The 19,925-nt window shown below is 45.8% G+C and overlaps 2 protein-coding genes across 13 annotated transcripts in view; both read left to right on the top strand.

The window, feature by feature from the left end:
• SF3B3 (splicing factor 3b subunit 3) overlaps positions 1–10,968 on the top strand; it is a 61,701-nt gene extending 50,733 nt beyond the window's left edge. For all 5 annotated transcript variants that reach the window (XR_016225409.1, XM_051847265.3, XM_089320459.1 and 2 more), the window contains 9 exons: positions 2,429–2,603; positions 3,654–3,859; positions 3,944–4,100; positions 6,589–6,714; positions 7,090–7,302; positions 7,851–7,949; positions 8,635–8,778; positions 9,578–9,682; positions 10,337–10,968. Coding sequence is in view for 4 of the 5 variants with exons in the window: in XM_051847265.3 (XP_051703225.1) it covers positions 2,429–2,603; positions 3,654–3,859; positions 3,944–4,100; positions 6,589–6,714; positions 7,090–7,302; positions 7,851–7,949; positions 8,635–8,778; positions 9,578–9,682; positions 10,337–10,477 (1,366 nt within the window). In the remaining variant the exon portion in view is untranslated. The remainder of the gene's footprint in view (positions 1–2,428; positions 2,604–3,653; positions 3,860–3,943; positions 4,101–6,588; positions 6,715–7,089; positions 7,303–7,850; positions 7,950–8,634; positions 8,779–9,577; positions 9,683–10,336) is intronic.
• Positions 10,969–16,439: 5,471 nt separating this feature from the next.
• The window catches only part of IL34 (interleukin 34), a 61,554-nt gene continuing 58,068 nt past the window's right edge, over positions 16,440–19,925 (top strand). For 3 of the 8 annotated variants that reach the window (XM_051847275.3, XM_051847273.3, XM_070062755.2), the window contains exon 1: positions 16,471–16,636. The gene's annotated coding sequence lies outside the window, so the exon portion shown is untranslated. Of the gene's footprint in view, positions 16,637–19,925 lie in introns of all 8 variants that reach the window. The other 5 variants (XM_070062756.2, XM_070062749.2, XM_070062746.2 and 2 more) reach the window with 4 other exon arrangements.

The raw sequence follows: 19,925 nt of genomic DNA, 5'->3' as shown, positions 1-19,925 counted from the left end.
ATTACCGGTTTACTGATGCATGACAGAAAATATGAGTTCCTTGGGGGGGAAGTCATCTCTATTCTGTCCCCACAGCATCCCAGGTATCTGGGCCACAAAGACTAAGTCTCAGGAAATGCGTGAGGAGAGAGCTGAGAAAGAGACCATCTTTATTCAAAATGAATACCTGTTGTAGTGGACCTCTGTTCATTTCTATTAAAAAGTTTTTTTTTTTTTTTTTTAAGATTTATTTATTTATTTCTATTGAAAGAGTTAAAAGATCTCCATCCACTGGTTCATTCCCTAGATTGCTGCAATAGCCAGGAGCTTTATCAGGGTCCCCTACATGAGTAGCAGGGGCCCAAACACCTAGGCCAATTTCTACTGCTTTTCTCAGGCTATTTGCAGGGAACTAGTTAGGAAGTGGAGCAGCCAGGACACAAAATGGCACCCACGTAGGATGCTGCTGTCACAGGCAGCAGCTTTATCCACTACACCACACTGTTGGCCCCCCAGCCACTCACTTGTTTACCAGTAGGCAGTCTGTTACTAGTTGCCTGTGTATCTTTACCCAGGAATTTTATATATATACTAGTAAATATATGTACATTTCTTATGCTGTTTATATAACTGTGTACTACATTTGTTGTTTAAGCCATTCTTTTCTTACTTAGCTCTTTGAAATTGCTCATTATCAGTGTTAGATTTTATAATTTGTTTTACACCTACAAAGTGTCATGTTAATGATATGGATGTGCAGCCGGCGCCGCGGCTCACTAGGCTAATCCTCTGCCTTGCGGCGCCGGCACACCGGGTTCTAGTCCCGGTCGGGGCGCCGGATTCTGTTCCAGTTGCCCCTCTTCCAGGCCAGCTCTCTGCTGTGGCCAGGGAGTGCAGTGGAGGATGGCCCAAGTACTTGGGCCCTGCACCCACATGGGAGACCAGGATAAGTACCTGGCTCTTGCCATCGGATCAGCACAGTGCTCCGGCCATTGGAGGGTGAACCAACGGCAAAAGGAAGACCTTTGTCTCTCTCTCTCACTGTCCACTCTGCCTGTCAAAATAATAATAATAAGAAGAAGAAGAAGAAGAAGGATGTGCTAGGGCCAGTGCTGTGGTGTAGTAGGCTAAGCCTCCTCCTGTGGCACCTGGCATCTCATCTGGGTGCCAGTTTGTGTCCTGGCTGCTGCTCTTTTTTTTTTTTTTTTTTTTTCCCCCTTTAAAGAGTTTATTTATTTGAGAGGTAGAGTTAAAGACAGTGAGAGGGAGTGACAGACAGGAAGGTCTTCCTTTCATTGGTTCACTCCCCAGATGGCTGCAACAGCAAGAACCGCCCCAATCCGAAGCCAGGAGCCAGCTGCCTCTTCCTGGTCTCCCGTGTGGGTGCAGGGGCCAAGGATTTGGGCCAACTTCTGTTCTCCCAGGCCATAGCGGCAGGCTGGATTGGAAGAGGGGCAACCAGGACTAGAACTGGTGCCCACATGGGATGCCAGGACCGCAGGCGGGGGATTAACCTACTATGCCGTGGCACAGCCCCTGCTGCTCTTCTGATTCAGCTCTCTGCTTATGGCCTGGGAAAGCAGTGCAAGATCGCCCAGATGCTTGGGCCCCTGCACCCGTGTGGGAGACCTGGAAGAGGCTCCTGGCTCCTGGCTTCAGATCAACCCAACTCTAGCCATTCTGGCCATTTGGGGAGTGAACCAGCAGATGGAAGACCTTTCTCTGTCTCTCTCCCTCTCTCTGCCTGTAACTCTTTCTCTCAAATAAAATAAATAAATTTTTTTTTAAAAAAATGGATATGCCATATTTTAGGTATTCTTTATTTAGGTGGTGCTGTTTTGCTTTGAACAGTGCTGCAGTGAAAACTCTGATACATGTGTTATTCCACATGTGTGTGAATAAGTCTAGAAAAAAGTATTTGTTATTTGAGTAAGTTACATTTGGCTTCTGTTTTCTTTGTTGATGCATCTGGGAAATCTGAGATCTTGTCTTAACTCTTCGCTCATTTTGTTATTGGCTCCACATGTTTTTTCAGCTTCCAAAATTTTATTTGGCATTTCATATCTGCTGTCATCTTCTGTTTCATTCTCTTTGAAGATTTTTCCCTTTTAGTGAATATATATACGACAGTTAAAACTCCACCATTATAATCAGATAACTATTTGAGTTGTTTTTCCAGGTTTCTCAATGATAATTAAAATATTCTCACTGTCCCATTATTATTGGAGTGACAGAAAATTTCTTTGATAATCATTATATGTGTTTTATTGGGTTAAAAACCCAGAATCCCCGTGAGTAGTGGTGGGGTGTCGATCTCCTTGTTTTATTTGTAGACTGCTTTTAGATTAGAACGCTGCTGTTTGCTGACGTCTCAGGGGCTGCTGTGCTTGCTCGTTTCATTGCTAATGGCTCCCAGGTCCTGAGTTAACCCCCTTGGCCTTTGTCACAGGATTTTGGCGCTGGAGAAGCTTGGTGCTGTCTTCAATCAAGTAGCCTTTCCACTGCAGTACACCCCCAGGAAATTTGTCATCCATCCTGAGAGTAACAACCTTATCATCATTGAGACAGACCACAATGCCTACACTGAGGCCACAAAAGCTCAGAGGAAGCAGCAGATGGCGGAGGTAATAGGACTGACGTTCTGGGGTTTGGTTAAAAAGTGCATGTGTAAAATTGTGTTGAAGTTGAAACTCCTGTAATTGTTGATGATATTCCTTGTTATTTCTGTAAAATTTTTGAAGTTCTTTAAGCTCTTTGGTTTTAGAGGCTTTGCTGTGATCCAGGACTAATACGCTGACTTGGGTTTATTTGAAATTCCAGCTGCTCCTCTGGAAGAGTTCTTTAGTCAGTTTTAGTCAGTCCGTGGGTTTCAAACTGAGTTGTTACATTTTTCCTAGATATGAGCCCCTAGGAGACAGCTTTTAGATTCCCTACAACACCACTTGTAGAAATCATTTCCCAGGAAAAACCAAATAGCCACAAACATTTAGAACTGTATTCATTCTGAAACATGAGTAGTCCTAGCAAGGGAAGTCAGGTAGGTTAGGTTAAAAAAAAAATGGAGCTTTCATGTTTAATTTTTATTTTTTAAGATTGATTTAATTTTGGAAGGCAGAGCCAGGGAGGGAAAAGGAGAGAGAAAGAAGGGTCTTCCATCTGCTAGTTCATTCTACTAATGGCTCCAGCAGCCAGGTGTGGGCCAAGCTAAAGGCAAGAGCCGGGATCCCTGTCCTGTCTCCCATGTGGGTGGTAGGGGCCCAAATATTTGAGCCATCCTTCACTGCCTCCCAGGTACATTAGCTGGAAACTGGATCAGAGGCAGAGTAGCTGGGACTCAGATTAGCGCTTCAGGAAAGGATGGGGTAGAGCAAGCAGCAGCTTAACCCATGATCCACATTGCTGCCCCATGTTTGTTTCGTAGACTTCTAGTTTGATGTTTGCTACAGCTAATGTTTTTTTTTTTTTTTTTTTTTTTTTTTGGGTATTTTCTTCTAATATGTAGCTGTATGTAACTGGTGGTAACTGCTTTTCTCTTCAGTATTCTTCCTTCTTAGCCTTGTTTGTGACAGTCTTGCAATGTTAAGCAGGAGCTGAGTCTGAAAAGTGTTCATTACTCCACTTCCCATGCAGTTCTCTCCTGGCCACACTGACGTTCCTTTGCTTTTTGGATTTAGGAGATGGTGGAAGCAGCAGGGGAGGATGAGCGGGAGCTGGCTGCGGAGATGGCAGCAGCATTCCTCAATGAAAACCTGCCGGAATCCATTTTTGGAGCTCCCAAAGCTGGCAATGGCCAGTGGGCATCTGTGATCCGAGTGATGAATCCTATTCAGGGGAACACCCTGGACCTTGTCCAGCTGGAACAGAATGAAGCAGCCTTTAGGTAAAGGGTTCAGGACAGTCCAAGGTTTGGTGAGTTCTCTGGCTTTGACTGAGGCCTGACTCCTGTTTTTTCCTCTGTGTGCAGTGTGGCTGTGTGCAGGTTCTCCAACACTGGTGAAGACTGGTATGTGCTGGTGGGTGTGGCCAAGGACCTGATTCTGAACCCAAGATCTGTGGCAGGAGGCTTTGTCTATACTTACAAACTTGTTAACAATGGAGAAAAATTGGAGTTTTTGCACAAGGTAAGGAACTAGCCTGTGATTGTCTTGGTTATTAGATTCTACTGAATTCTCCCACAGTTTTTTGGTGTTATGAGTCAGTTCGCCTTGTGGTCAGTATGTTGATTCTTTCCTTTTTAAAAAAAATTGTTTGAAAGGCAGAGCAACAGAAGGAGGACTAGAGAGAGAGATAAATCTTTTATCCACTAACTCATTACCTCAGGTGCCCGCAACAGCGAGAGTTGAGCCGTACCAGAACCAGAAAGCTGATCTAAGTCTTCCACATGAGTGGCAGGAAGCTGGATTGGAATTGGAGGTGGGACTCAATCCCAATCATTCTGATGTGAGATATAGGCAACCCAAGTGGTAGCTTAACCTGCTGTTCCACAGCTCTCACCCATTGTTGTTTCTAACCCATCTTTTGGCAGTACATGAGAACTGCTAGGGCTTTCCTGTTTCAGGGATGCTCCAGTGCCCATGAGTCCTACAGGAAGCCTGAGTGCTAACTGCGCACAGCGGAGATAAGGCACACACTGAGTTGACCCCTTGTTTACTGTCTATAAAGCAGTCAGCAATTTGTGGCCAAAATTCACCAGTTTTAAAAGATTAATAGAGGGGCCAGTACTGTGGCATAGCAGGTAAAACTGCCGCCCACAGTGCCTGCATCTCATATGGGCACCAGTTCAGTCTCAGCTGCTCCACTTCCCATCCAGCTCTGTGCTATGGCCTGGGAAAGCAGTAGAAGATGGCCCAGGTGCTTGGGCCCCTGTACCCGTGTGGGAGACCTGGCAAAAGCTCCTGGCTTCAGATTGGCACAGCTCTGGCCATTGTGGCCATTTAGGGAGTGAACCAGTGAATGGAAGACTCCGACTTTCTCTCTCTCGCTCTCTCTCTCTCTGTCTTTCTCCCTCTCTGTAAATCTGCCTTTCAAATAAAATAATAAATCTTAAAAGATTAATAGTTGTAAACAGTCAACATCATGGTGGTTGTGCTTCAGATTCCTGTATCTTATATCAGAGTGCCTGAGTTCAGGTCCTGGCTGTGCTTCTAATTCCACCTTCCTGCTAGTGCACATCCTGGAGGGCAGCAGATGATACCTCAAGCTCTTGGTCCCTGCCACTCATGTGGGAGACCTGGATTGAGTTTTGGGCTGCTGTCATTGGCCTGGCCTACCCTTGACTTAAAGTGATTTGTGGAGTGAATTAGTGATTGGAAGATATCCTTTTGTCCCCTTGACCCCTCCTTTTTTTTTTTTTTTTTTTTTTAAGATTGTATTTAATGCTGTGGTGTATGTAGCAGGTAAAGCCACCGCCTGCAATGCAGGCATCTCATTTGGGTGTTGGTTCAAGTCCCGGCTGCTCGCCTTCCAGTGCAGCTCTCTGCTGTGGCCTGGGAAAGCAGTAGAAGATGGCCTGAGTCCTTGGGCCCTTGCGCTCCAGTGGGAGACCCAGAAGAAGCTCCTGGCTCTGGATCAGCATAGCTCCGGCTGTTTTGGCCATCTGGGGAGTGAACCAGTGGATGGAGGACTTCTCTCTCTCTCTTCCTCTGCGTTTCAAATAAATAAATACAATCTTTTTTTTTTTTATTGTATTTATTTATTTGAAAGGCAGAGAGAGAGAGAAGTATTCCATCTGCTGGTTTAGTCCCCAAATGGCTACAATGTCTAGGGCTGGTCTAGGCCAAAGCTAGTAGCCTAGAACTTCATCTGGGTCTCCTACACGAGTGGCAGGGGTCCAGATACTTGGGCCATCTTCCAGTGCTTTCCCAGGTGCATTAGCAGGAAGCTGGATTGGAGCAGAGTTACCAGGACTTCAGCACTCCAATATGGGAAGCTGGCATTGGGAGTGGTGACTTAACCGCTGCACCACAGTGCCAGCCCCTGAACTGTGTGCTTTAAAGTGACAAATTGAGGGACTGGCACCATGGCACACTAGGTTAATCCTCTGCCTGTGGCGCCGGCATCCCATATGGGTTCCAGTTCTAGTCCTGGTTGCTCCTCTTCCAGTCCAGCTCTCTGCTGTGGCCTGGGAAAGCAGTAGAAGATGCCCCAAGTCCTTGGGCCTGGCACCTGCATGGAAGACCAGGAAGAAGCTCCTGGCTTCGGATTGCCATAGCTCCGGCCATTGTGGCCATTTGGGGAGTGAACCAACAGAAGACCTTTCTCTCTGTCTCTCTCTATCACTGTCTGTAACTCTACCTGTCAAATAAATAAATAAAATCTTTTTAAAAAAGTTAAAAATTGAGCACAGGCTATAGAGCAGCATTTGTCAGGCACAGGGCTTCTTAGCATTTCTGGTGTTGATCTAACAGCTGGATAAATTACAGTGTGTGAGACCTGTTTACTCAGACTCTGTTTCATAGAGACTTCTATATTGTGTTGATGAGAAAAACAGGATCCCTCTCTGTCTTCCCAACAGGTGCCTGTGGAAACAAGCAGTTCTGGGTCAAGGGGGTGGGACTGACATGGGTCTGTATATTCTAATAGCTGTGTTTCTTGCTCTCCCTCTCACAGACCCCGGTGGAAGAAGTCCCTGCTGCCATCGCCCCATTCCAGGGAAGGGTGTTGATTGGTGTGGGGAAGCTTTTACGAGTCTATGACCTGGGGAAGAAGAAATTACTCCGAAAGTGTGAGAATAAGGTATATATGCTCGTGACTGGGATCTAGGTAGTGGGGTAATGAACACCTAAAATCATGTGCCTTTTTTAGGACTCTCTTATCATCCCCAGTTCCAGCCTCAGCATTAGGACTTATAGTCTTGAGAAGTGATCTCATTTTTTGGCTTCTTCAAAACAAGAGCCAATTCTCTATACTCTTTTCTTCTGTATGGAATTTAACTATGAGAGTTAAAATTACTTAGCTCTTTTTCTCACCTTAAGGCTTTGTTTTTAACTGGTGTTCTTTGATGGAGTAGTATTCTGTAGACTCTGTATATGTTGTAGTCAGGGAAAGCTGGACTTTCTGTGGGTTCTGAACTCCAGGCTACACCCATAGCTATTTTTTTGTCTTTCCCAGCATATTGCCAACTATATATCTGGGATCCAGACTATTGGGCACAGAGTAATTGTGTCTGATGTTCAAGAAAGTTTCATCTGGGTGCGCTACAAGCGCAATGAGAACCAGCTCATCATCTTCGCCGATGACACCTATCCCCGATGGGTCACCACAGCTAGCCTCCTTGACTACGACACTGTGGCTGGTGCAGACAAATTTGGCAACATTTGTGTGGTGAGTTGGTGCTTATTTGGGTTACAGTGATGTGTGGGAAAGCTGGCTCAGTTCATTGTTTTGGGTAAAGCCAGGGTGGGACTCAGGATTATGATCTTTAAGAAGGAAAGTAAAAGTAGATGAGAAATTCAGCCCTACTAAGGCTGACTTTTAAAAAACATCTTTGTGTTCCTCAAGCTTTCTGTCTTTTTGATTTTTCCCAGCTTACCTCTCTTCTCTCCATGAAGCAAGATTTAATGATTATACTCATTTACACATTTTGCTAGAATTTTGGTTTCTCTTTTTAAGCCTAGTCTGATTTCTCCTGTCTGTGTTGTATGGTCTTTATTTTTGCTCTTGACTGTAATAAAACCTGTCTTTGGGATGATTTTCTTGGGTTTCTCACTCTTAGACAGCTCTCATCCATCAGAACAGGTGTAGGAGACTTGGGCTCAGACTTCTGTTTAGGTAGCATTCTTGTAGGTGAGGACCTGGGGCGAGTATGTTCCTTGGTGACCCAGGTGAGATGTGTAGGGTCCAGCCCTATGGTATGTGTCATTTTCTTGTAGGTGAGACTCCCACCTAACACCAATGATGAAGTGGATGAGGATCCTACAGGAAACAAAGCCCTGTGGGACCGGGGCTTGCTCAATGGGGCCTCACAAAAGGTAGGATTTCACAAAGAGCTCATGTGAGAAAGGCACACTTAACTACTTTTCCTGTTGCCCTCATTGACAGTTTTTAGTGAATTTTTCACAATGCACATTAGCTATGCTGAGTGCTCTCCCATGCATGATCCTTCCTTCTTGGAAATCCCATAGCTGTTGATACATAACCTGTAATGGAGGAATGTTAGGTTTGATATAAGGTGACCACTTCACTATTCTGCTTTTAGAAAATTTTGTGAAACGTCAGTCAGTGTAAAACTCTTTGAAGAATACATAGTTCCTTGGAAAACCTAGTTGTACAGATTAATTCCCAGTACTAACCAGTTTTTCCTCTTTAGTCATGTTTAAGAGAGCATCTCTGGACTTCTATTTGATTAAGTTAACACACAGAGAGAAGTAGAGGCAGAGAAAGCTGGACCAGAAGTGGAGCAGCCAGGACTTGAACCAACACCCATATAGGATGCTGGCACTGCAGGCGGTGGCTTTATGCACACCACAGTGCCAGCCCCAGGAACCCAACTATTTAGATGTTACCTGCTACCTCCTGTGGAAGTATTGTTAGCTTTTAGTAATTTTTGATTTCTTAAAAGATGACAGGTACCTTTGAGGTCACTGCCTTGCTTTTGGAAATCCAGAACCTATTTCCAAAGACACTCATCATTGTTTATCTGTTTCTGATTTGCAGGCAGAGGTGATCATGAACTACCATGTTGGGGAGACAGTGCTGTCATTACAGAAGACCACACTGATCCCTGGAGGCTCAGAGTCACTTGTCTATACCACTTTATCTGGAGGAATTGGCATCCTTGTTCCATTCACATCCCATGAAGTGAGAACCCATATTAATCTGGGCTGAATCTTGTAACTAGGAAAGTTCTGGGAATTTGACAAGGTGCCAGGTGTCACCTTCCTAGGGAGATAGGAATCCTAATATTCCTCCCCTTGCCCCTACCAAGACATTAGTTTTTAAGCTGAACTACAGTGACTAGAAGTGGGAGTTAGATATCTGCTAGAGCACTTTCTTTTTTATAAGATTAATTTATCAGAAAGGCAGTTACAGAGAGGCGGGATGGGGGTTCTTCCTTTGGCTGGTTCATTCCCCAAATGGCCGCGACTGCTGGATTTGAGCCAGTCCAGAGCCAGGAGCTTCTTCCAGGTCTCCCACACTGGTGCAGGAACCAAAGGACTTGGGCCATGTTCTACTGCTTTCCCAAGCATGGCGGAGCTAGATCGGAATTGGAGCACCTGGGTCTTGAACCCGTGTCCATATGGGATGCTGGCACTGCAGGCGGTGGCTTTACCCGCTATGCCATAGCGCTGGCCCCATGCTGGAGCACATTGTGCCTTATGGAATCATTCTAGCCTGATAGTCTAGGGTCTGGAATATGACTTCAAAAATTGCTCTTACCCATGATGTTCTCTTTTGTGCTACAAATACAGTACATTCTTTGGGGTTTTAGCTGTCCTGTCATATATGAAGAACCTTTGATCATCAGAAGAGTGATTAGATATTTACCATTTGTTTGCATGGGGAAATCAATGACTTGTTCACTGTGCTTCTGAATACTATCCACTAGTGGTTGAAATCACTTTTATTTTAGTGACAGGCTCTTTATTTCTTCCACCAGGACCATGACTTCTTCCAGCATGTTGAAATGCACCTGCGGTCTGAGCATCCCCCTCTCTGTGGACGGGACCACCTAAGCTTTCGTTCCTATTACTTCCCTGTAAAGGTAGCTTGAGGGAATCAGCCCTTTCAGCTGATCTTTTCTTTTAGCCTCCATCTCCTTAAAAATCAGAATAATGCAGCATAAAGGAGTGGCAAGGGATTGGATTGGGGGAGGGGTGCTTGGTGATTATATTCAGAATCTTCTCCCCTCAGGTCATATCATAGCCAAAGAAAAAGCTTCACCTAGTTTTGCTATTCTGAACTCTGACTACTAAGGACTGAGAATGTGCTCCCGACTCTACAAAGTAGAGTGATTCACTGGGGAGAATACAAAGCATTCTCTTTTTTTAATTTTCTCTTTTGATGTGTTTATTTACTTGAAAAGCAGTTACACAGAGAGAGATCTTCCATCCCCGGTTCACTCCTCAAATGGCTGCAGTGGCTGGGGCTAGGTCAAGCTGAAGCCAGGATCCTGACACTCCCATCTGGGTCTCCCATGTAGATTGTGTATGCCCAAGCACTTGGGCTGTCTTCTGATGCTTTCTCAGGTGTAGTAGCAGGGAGCTAGATTGGAAGTGGAACAACTGGGTTAAACTAGCACTCATGGGATACCAGCATCACAGGCAGCAGGTTAATCCACTGCTCCACAATGCTGGCCTCTTGTTCTATTTACTTTGTGCATTTAACCTTTTTTCCTTCTGATTACTTCATGTCTTAGAATGTGATTGATGGAGACCTCTGTGAGCAGTTCAATTCCATGGAGCCCAACAAACAAAAGAATGTCTCTGAGGAACTGGACCGAACTCCACCTGAGGTGTCTAAGAAGCTTGAGGACATCCGGACCCGTTACGCCTTCTGAGCCCTTCCTTGCTGTATATGTGGGGCTGCCAAGAGACTTTGTATTTTCTTTTTCCTGTCGCCACAACCACCACCACCACCTCGCTTCTGCCATATGGCAGGAGAAAGGTGACAGGAGAATTAATTAAGACTTTGCCGTTAAAACCAACAGCTTTTTCCCCCCTCATGTCTTCCCTTGGAATGACTGGTTCACCCTTAAAATTGGCATTGAGATTTATTGCACTTCTCCCTGCCTAGTACATGATACATCTGGGTTCTAGTGTGGAACATGTTGTTCCCTCTTCCTCAAGGCCATCCTTGCATCTGCCTTTTGTCTACTTTTGTACACATGCCTAATTTTTAACTGGTTTTCCTGTAAATAGAGTTTTGTACAATGTCCTTTGTGGAAGGGAGGGAGGCACACATTGGTGGGAACCAGGTTGGATATAGTATTGCTCTTGAGTTCTTCCACTCTAGGACCTACCCAGAAATACAAACCTAGTTTTTAAGGTGGCTGGTGTCCATGTGTGTTTTTCTGTTCAAAAGAATCTAGGTAAGAGATTGAAGCCTATCTTGGAATAAGAACCGAGCATCCTCCTTCCTTCTGAGTACCTGCTTAGACTTCTAGCACCCTGTGGCTGCCTACTCTTCCCAACTCAGTGATGGTTTTGTGACTTTTCCTGATTTCTTTTTGCCATGCAACTGAAACTTGGGTTCAGTAACCATGTGGACATCCGCTCTTCTCCCATTGGATATTGAGGAAGAGTGACTGATTTTTCTATCCCTGTTAGAGCTTCCTTCCTTCTACTTTCGGTCTTGAATTGATGGGTTAAGCATGAATACCAGCATGATAGTCTAATTTAACAGGCATTCTCTTTACTTCTACAGCTCCTGAAAAGATCTTTGGTCCTATGACTACTAGGAGAGGTCAGTAAGTACAGAAGGACCCAGATACTAACCTGCCCTTGGGAACAAATTTGGAATATGTGGGCCCTATTTAAAGGCATATGGGTAACCAGGGGGTGCCTGTCTCTGAAGTGCACACACATCTTAGGTTCCATAAGATCCTCAGGGTATAAGAAAAGAGCGCTGCGAGCCTGTTGGCAGGAAGTGGTTCCGTTTCAGAAATGCTTGAGCACACTGGAAAATTCCTCTTCTTCCAGCTGTGTGGGAAGCTCAAGATTTACCTTCTAGGCAGTTCATCTGCACTGAAACTGGTTCCCACCTCAAGTACCTACAACAGATAGGGGATGGGTCATGCAGAAGGCAGGAGCCTGGAACTCTGTCTGGGTATCCCATGTAGGTTGCAGGGACCTAAATACTTAAGCCATCATCTGCTGCCTCTCATGAGCAGGAAATTGGATCAGAAGTAGATGAGCCAGGACTGGGCCCAGGCACTCCAGTGGATGTTCTAAGCAGTGACTTGACCTCTGTACCAAACACCTAAACCTTTAACTTGGTTTTAGATCAGTCAGCAGAGACCTAAATCTTGTCAGAAATTAAACGTGTTCTTGCTGAGCTCATGGATCTGCACAGTGGATAGGACATCAGAATTATGTTTAGAAAGCCTCATTGCAAGACCTATTCGTTCCTGTGGCCCTAAATCCATTCTGTCAAAATTGTATGGTGATATGCAGTTAAGTGTGAGAAACTAAGCCTCTTTATCCTAACTGAAGTTTGAAATATTATATCGTAGTAGGAATTACATGAAAAAAACAGTCTCTTTGACAATCAGGAATTGTCCCACTGAGTTTCCTCCACAGATTGTCCATCATTGCTTGCTGTCTGTAGGAGGAAGGCAAGGTATATTTCTTGAATGCCAGCAGGGAATTAGGCTCGAATATGTGAGAGGAAGAATTTGCCTCAAGATGCTCAAAAGGAATTTTCCTAAATAGTTGTTGACTGGATGAGGCTTAAATACAGATCCTATCTATGAAATTGTTAAGGGGACTTAATTGGCTCCTTTGGTTTGATGGAGCAGCTAGGTAAAGGAAGTCCTTAGCCTTGGTGAACACACCCAGTGTTGTAGAGCTTGACAGGCATGATGCCAGGACACTGAGGCATCTGCTGGTGGTTGTCAGACTGATGCCCATCCCTCTTCTCTGTAAGTCCCTGCAGCTTGGGTCTAAGAAAGGACTGAAAAGATTTCAGCTGCCTCAGCTCTCCCCTGACCTTATGGGCAGAGGTTCTGCAGATGTTGTTTCCTTTAGAAGATCTCTTGCCAAGAATAGCATTCTTGTGGGGAAGGGGGTTCAAGTTGAACTGTGGATGGAATGTTGCTTTTCTTGGTTTGTGTAAATGTATTGCTAGCATAACAGCTGCTGGGCTGGGAAAGGCTGTGGGGTTCACTTGTCTCACAGGGAGAGTGCTGGTCCTCAGGATGTGTGCTGCTCCCTGGCTGTAGGCTTTCTTGAGCTTGTGAGAAGGAAACCAGAAATGGGGAACATTCTTCAAATAGGATCAACCTTTCAACTTTTTAAACATTCTGAATTTTCCATTCAAGACAGAAGGAATTTTTTTTCAAAAGTCATTCACTTGTTCATTTGCCCTTAGAATATTGTATATAAATATTAAGTTTTCTTTACCCTTAAAATTAATCTTCAAGGGCTATAGCTCAGAAGAAAAATCTGTGCTACTGACATTAGACCTCTGAAAAAATTACAGTATTGGGGGGGAACAGATGGCTCATTCCAGGACAGGCACATGGTAGGGATTTATTAAACACCTACTTGGTTCATTTACACTAATGGATCAGATAGACCAATGTGTAGTGCTCAAACGGGGTTTGAGTGAACTGAAATGTTCAGGCAGTAAGTGTGGTCCTTACCAGTCTGAACCAGTATACCCAAGCACTCTTCATTGAGAAGCTTGAAAAGCCAACGTTAGGAGACTTGCTAACATACCAAAAGGTTACTGTATTTGTTTTTTTTTTGGTTTTTTTTTTTTTTGTTTTGTTTTGTTTTGTTTTGTTTTGTTTTTTAAGAATTATTTGAGAGGCAGAGTTACAGAGAGAGTGATCTTCCATCTCCTGGTTCAACTCCCAAAATGGCCGCAATGGCAAGGGCTGGGCCAGCTGAAGCCGAGTCAGGAGCTACCTTCAGGTCTCCTACATGGGTGCAGGGGCCCATGTACCTCGGCCATCCTCCGCTTCTTAGGCGTACCAGCAGGGAGCTGGATCAGAAGTGGAGCATCTGGGACTCAAACTGATGGCCATATGGGATGCTGGTGCTACAAGCCACAGCTTTAACCTGTGGAGCCATAGCCCTAATTTTTTTTTTTTTTTTTTTTTTTTAATGACTGATTTATTGAAGGCAGAGTTATAGAGAGAGGGAGAGACAGATCTTCCATTCAGCTGTTCACTCCCCAAATGGCCACACTGGCTAGGGCTGGGCAAGGCTGAAGTCAGGAGCCAGGATCTCCCATGTGGGTGGCAGGGCCCCAAATCTTTGGGCCATTTTCGACTACATTTCTGGGTACTTAGCAAGGAGCTATTATTCCACAAGTTATCAGTGAACAACTCATGTGCTGCTGCCTCCCAGGTCTATTCCTCACCAAAGATGAGGGGAGGGTATTCATAATCTGACAGTCTGCACCTCTGAGACTGGTGGTGAGGTGACCGAGAGCCTGAAGATACATTTTGAGAGAGCCTAAGACCATTTCTGTTTCATTAGATCAAAAGCCTTGAAACTTTTTTCAAGGGAAACCAGAGGGTCTCAAGTCTGAAAAACGAAATGGGAAGTGGGCAGCCAAGGGCTTTAGATCAGGTGATGATGGAGAACCTGTCCCAGTGATTTTTCTCCCGCTAGACATGAGAATCATCTGTTTGTCAGCGTAGACTTGGTTCCTGCCCTGACTACCATTAATCTGCTGGAGAAGCCTGGACTTGTGTACATTTCACGTTCTTGTGTGAATGAGTGACCTGGCAATCAGTAGCTATGATGGGGAATAAAAAGACATGCTGCTTGTTCAAAGTGAAGCAAAAAGAAAGATAGCAAAACAAAGTTTGGAAGTTCTGGTTTTGGAAATAAGTTGGGAAAGTCCAACTGGAAGTAGCTGCAGGGCCTATTCAGCAGTCCACCCACAACACAACCTCCTGTCCTACCCAGCAGCTCTGTCAGAACCCAGTTTGTAATCTTAGAGGTAAGCCCACCTGACTTGCCCATCTCTGATCCTGCCTTTCAGAACTTGATCCTTGAATTTTCAGTCCACAGACTACCCAGGAGAACTCAGCTGCCCTCTCTGACTGCAAATCAAATGAAGGAGAGTTGCTTTTAGTTAGGTCATTTGAAGAGAGTTTTCCAAAGTTAATTTTGGGCCCTGAATATACGTGTGTACAGTAATGATGTTACGGTGGGTTATTAGGGACTAATGCTATTAAGTGCCTGATGTAATTGGAGAAAGGCAACTTTGCCACATGAAGTCATCGGAAAAGAAAAAAAGATTCCTGGGGCCAGTGCTCTGGCTTAGTGGGAATGCCTGCATTTTATATGGGTGCTGGTTCAAGTCCCAGACACTCCACTTCTGATCCAGCTCCCTGCTAATACTCCTGGAGAACAGCAGATGACGACCTAAGTGCTTGGACCCCTGTACCCACGTGGGAGATCTGGAAGAAGCTCCTGGCTCCTAGCTTAAGATCGCCCCAGTTCTGACCACTGGCAGCCACTTGGAGAGTGAGCCAGCAAATAGAAGACCTTTCTTTTCTGTCTCGCTAACTGTGCCTTTCAAAATAAAATCTGTCTTTCAAAAAAGATTGTCAAGTGGGAATACAGTCCATGGGGAACTCTGAATGTGGAGTCTGGATGTGTTCACCAACCTTTGAGTATGCTCTTGGTTTCCTGTCTGTAAACTGGCAAGAACAAAACATCTCCTGGGGTCATGGTAACAAAGTGTTGGCCTGGGAGACCTGACGCCGCTTCCATTTTGAATGTTTGTCTCCTCTGCTCTCAATGAATCAACACCTTGGCAGAGCTCCACAGTAGGGCCTGGCAGAGGGTGTGTCCTTGGCCACTGGGGATAGGGTGGTACCGAGGGGACAGGGTAGGGGTGAAACTAGCTGGGTACATTTAATCGTGGACGTTAATGCACTGCTGGAAGTTCAGGGCTAACCCAGGAATCCATTTGTTCACCTAATTAAGAAAGCAGTTCTTGAATAAATACCAGGTTTTGTTTGACATTCAGAATGAGACCTCTTGTCATGTGGAGGTCAGCATTTCTGGAGTCTTGGGGGCTAAGGGTCCTCTAATAAAAGGCTTTGTGCTAACATCCAGGGAAACCCTGCCAACTCTCAGTGTGATCCTTTGATCACAGGCCACCCACCCCATTGTAATGTTTGGTAGTGGAAGAAGTAAAGGATCCTTTGTGGGGCTGGCTGCAGCTAGCTACAAATGAAATCTGGCCAGACATTTGAGGACTTGTGAAAGCTCAGTAGAGACCATAATGGAGCTGCTCTTCTGGGCAGTGCTGTCAACTCAAGCACTCTGACCCAGGTAAAGCCGGTGTGTGCCGGTGTGAATGGAGGTGAGCCTGAGGGTTTCTCTTCGGTCTGCAGGCATGGCTGTGAGGGCTGTGTCTGAGGCCTTAGGGTTAACTTTGGTATCCAGCTGTTTGATCTCATTCCCCACCTGTAAGCTGGTAGGCTGGCCAACTTCTGATCCTGAGCAGTGGTAGAATCAGGCCCTTTTCTCCATCAAGTATCCCACCCCCAGCCACACTCAAACACACAAGGACTATGGCCTTACTAAGTTGTGAGAGATGATTTGTATTAGGATCCCTGTGTTCTGGAGAGGGGCCTGTGTAGCTGCTGAAAATAGTCCAACCTGTCTGGGAACCAGGAAGGACTGGGCTTTCGGGGACATCCACCACAGCTTGCTGTTGTCTTCCTTCAGAGCAGTCCCTTGGCTGCTTCTCCAGGTTTGAGGATCCCTCCTACTTAAAGGCAGGCTGTGGCCACGTGGCCCTGCCCCGCCCTTGCTGGCTCCAGTTTCTGAGTCAGAGCTGCAGTGGCCTGTGTCTCACCCTTCTCATCAGACGGGAAGCCTGGACTGTGGACTGTGGGCTGGGGGCAGCCGCAGCCTCTCCCTAGTACCCACTGCACACGGCTCCTAGGCACCTGCTCTGGACCCTGGAGACCCTTAAAAGCTGCCAGCAAGCCTGAGAAGACTGCATTCTGGCACACGAGCAGGTAAGAAGCCAGTTAATTGGTTTTCTCTCATGGCTTGCTTTCCTCTGCCTGGCTTCTCCATACTGATAGCACAGCTTCTTCATGATCACAGCGGAGGGACTTAGGTTAGATGTGACAATGACAGGGCCAGCTAAGGATGTCTTAAGTGTGTCTTAGCCAGTGGTGTGAATTGTCTGCTCTGGGTTTCACTTTTAACTTCTGCCATCATCACCCTTGCAGAAAAAAGCAAATCCACATAACCATAAGTTGATAAACCTGCATTCCAAAATGATTGGCATGCATTACTGGGAGTCATTCCACTGTCTGCTGACTTTAGTCTTTAGAACTTGATATACCATGTGCATGAATTACCCCTTGCATGAGTTACCTGGTCAAAAAATAATTGGCTTAAAATTCTTTAAAGGAAAGGAAAAAGTAAATTGGCATAGCTCAGCTGCCCTCATTCAGATGGTGTTTCTGAAATTAAGTGTTCTGCTTTTATACTTTACATTTATTATAAATGCACCTAAACCAGCTAACTACATGTCATTTTGAAAGTTTGCACGGTTTTGCCACGTTAACAACCCCCTCCCGGGATGTGAAGTTGGATTACTTCAGGTATTTAGCAGTTAATCGACTTTTACGAAGAACTCTGTAGAAATAATTTCTTTTGATCTTTGAAGTTGTCTTTTTTTTTTTTTTTTTTTTTTTTTTTTTTTTTTGTCTGTCTATCTGCCCTCCTTGATGTTTATTCTCTGTCCAGAAAGAATACTTGGGACCTAGGGCAAGAATTTTGTAGCCCACTGAAATGACACAGGGTCAGCTCACTTGTAAGAATGATGGGAAAGATTTCCTAATTTCCCAGATTCTTGGTGGCTTGGTAGGGTGGGTGGGGACTTGTATTCTGTGGGGATTTTTCAGGAAGAAGAGTCAGTCTAGCACAGTGGTTAGGGGCTTGTGCTTTGACGGCAGACTATCATGAAGTTGCCTGACCTTGAAACTCTTACCTAACAACCTCATTGTGCCTCAGTGAGTTCATGTGTAAAACTGCGTTTATAAAACCAAAGATGTTGGGACCCACAGATACTGTGTGTGAAGCACCTAGTCCAAAGTCTGTTGTTTAATAAGCACACCCACAGGGCTCCTCTAAGCCTGCGGTTTTGCCTGGACCATTTTAGGAGCTATGCAGAATCCAGAAGGCCAAGGGTATCTCCTAGCCTCTTTTCTTTTTAAGATTTAGAGGGAGAGACAGAGGAACGAGATCTTCTTTCAGCTGGTGCACTCCCCATGGACACAACATCTGGAGCTGAGCCAGGCCAAAGCCAGGAGGAGCCTGGAACTCGATGTCTCCCATGTGGGCGGCAGGGACTCAATACTCAGGCCATCTTTCGCTGCCTTCCTAGGCACAGAAGCAGGAAGCCTGATTGGAAATGGAGCATCTGGGACTTGAAATGGTGCTCCTTCAGGATGTTGGTGTCTGTGTCCCAGGCAGTGGCTTAACCGGCTGTGCCATAGGAGCAGCCCTTCCTAGCCTCTTTTTTTTTTTTTTTTAAGATTTATTTATTCATTTGAAAGTCAGAGTTACACAGAGAAAGGAGAAGCAGAGAGAGAGAGGGTCAGTCTTCCATCGATGGCTCACTCCCCACTTGGCTGCAACGGCTGGAGCTGTGCTGATCCAAAGCCAGGAACCAGGAGCTTCCTCCGGGTCTCCCACGTGGGTGCAGGGGCCCAAGGACTTGGGCCATCTTCCACTGCTTTCTCAGGCCACAGCAAGAGAGCTGGATCGGAAGAGGAGCAGCGGGGACCAGAACAGTTGCCCATATGGGATGCCAGTGCTTCAGGCCAGGGCGTTAACCCACTGCATCACAGCACCAGCCTCTCCTAGCCTCTTACTCAGCCTCATTGTGACGAAAGAAAAGTTGCATTGCCTGTTTGAGGATTTTTTTTAAAAAAAGATCTATTTGTTAATTTGAAAGGTAGAGTTACAAAATGAGAGGGAGAGACAGAGAGATCATCTGTCTGCTGGTTCACTCCCCAAATGGCCACAATGGCCAGACAACAGCCAAGAGCCAGGAGCTAGGAGCTTCTTCTTGGTCTCTCACATGGGTACAGGGGCCCAAGTAGTTGGGCCAACCTCCACTGCTTTCCCAGGCATATTAGCAGGGAGCTGGATTGGAGGTAGAGAAGCCAGGACTAACTGGCACCCATGTGGGATATCTGTGCTGCAGGTAGCAGTGACTACCTGCTATGTCACAGAGCTGGTCCCCTGTTTGAAGATTTTTTTTTTTAAAGATTTTATTTATTTGAGAGAGTTACAGTGAGAGGAAGAGACATAAGGGATATGGGATGCCAGGGTCACAGAGGATTAACCTGCTGAGCCACAGTGCTGCCTCCTGAAGACTTCTGTATTAGGTGCATCTGTGCAGAGGCTGGGGGCCTCCTTCTGAAGGGACTCCCAGACCCTTACCCTACTCTTGCTAGCAGATCTTTTTTTTTCTTTCAAGATTTATTTTTTTTTACAGAGTTAGTGAGAGAAAGAGAGAGACAGAGAGAAAGGTCTTCCTTCCGTTGGTTCACCCCCAAAATGGCCGCTACGGCTGGCATGCTACACCGATCTGAAGCCAGGAGCCAGGTGCTTCCTCCTCGTCTCTCATGCGGGTGCAGGGCCCAAGCACTTGGGCCATCCTCCACTGCCTTCCCGGGTCACAGCAGAGAGCTGGACTGGAAGAGGAGCAACCGGGACAGAACCGGTGCCCCAACCGGGACTAGAACCTGGAGTACCGGTGCCATAGGTGGAGGATTAACCTAGTAAGCCGTGACTCCGGCTTTCAAGGTTTATTTTTCAAGATTTATTTTATTTACTTGAAAGAGGAAGAGAATGAACTTCCATCCTCTGGTTTACTCTCAATGGTGGCAACCACCAGGGCTGGGACAGGCTGAAGCCATGAGTCTGGAACTCCCCTCTGGGTGTCCCACATGAATGACAGGTGCCCGATCACTTGAGCCACCATCCGCTTTCCCAGGCACATTAGTAGGGAACTGAATCGGAAGTGGAGCAGCCAGGACTCACATGGGATGCCAGCATCTCAAGTGGTGGCTTAACCCACTGCACCATGACACTGGCCCCAAGATCTGATTATTTGAAAAGCAGAATGACAGATCTTCCATCTGCTGGTTCACTCCCTAGATGGTCACAACAGCCAAGGCTAGGTCAGGCTAAAACCTGGAGCTAGGAATTCCGTCCAGGTCTCCCATTTTGGTGGCAGAGCTTTAAGTACTTGGGCCATCTCCCACTGCCTTCCCAGGCACT

Source organism: Oryctolagus cuniculus, chromosome 18 (assembly GCF_051225735.1).
Source record: "Oryctolagus cuniculus isolate XC-2025 breed Fujian yellow rabbit chromosome 18, ASM5122573v1, whole genome shotgun sequence".
Lineage (NCBI taxonomy): Eukaryota > Metazoa > Chordata > Mammalia > Lagomorpha > Leporidae > Oryctolagus > Oryctolagus cuniculus.
This window is presented reverse-complemented; position numbering and strand designations above follow the sequence as displayed.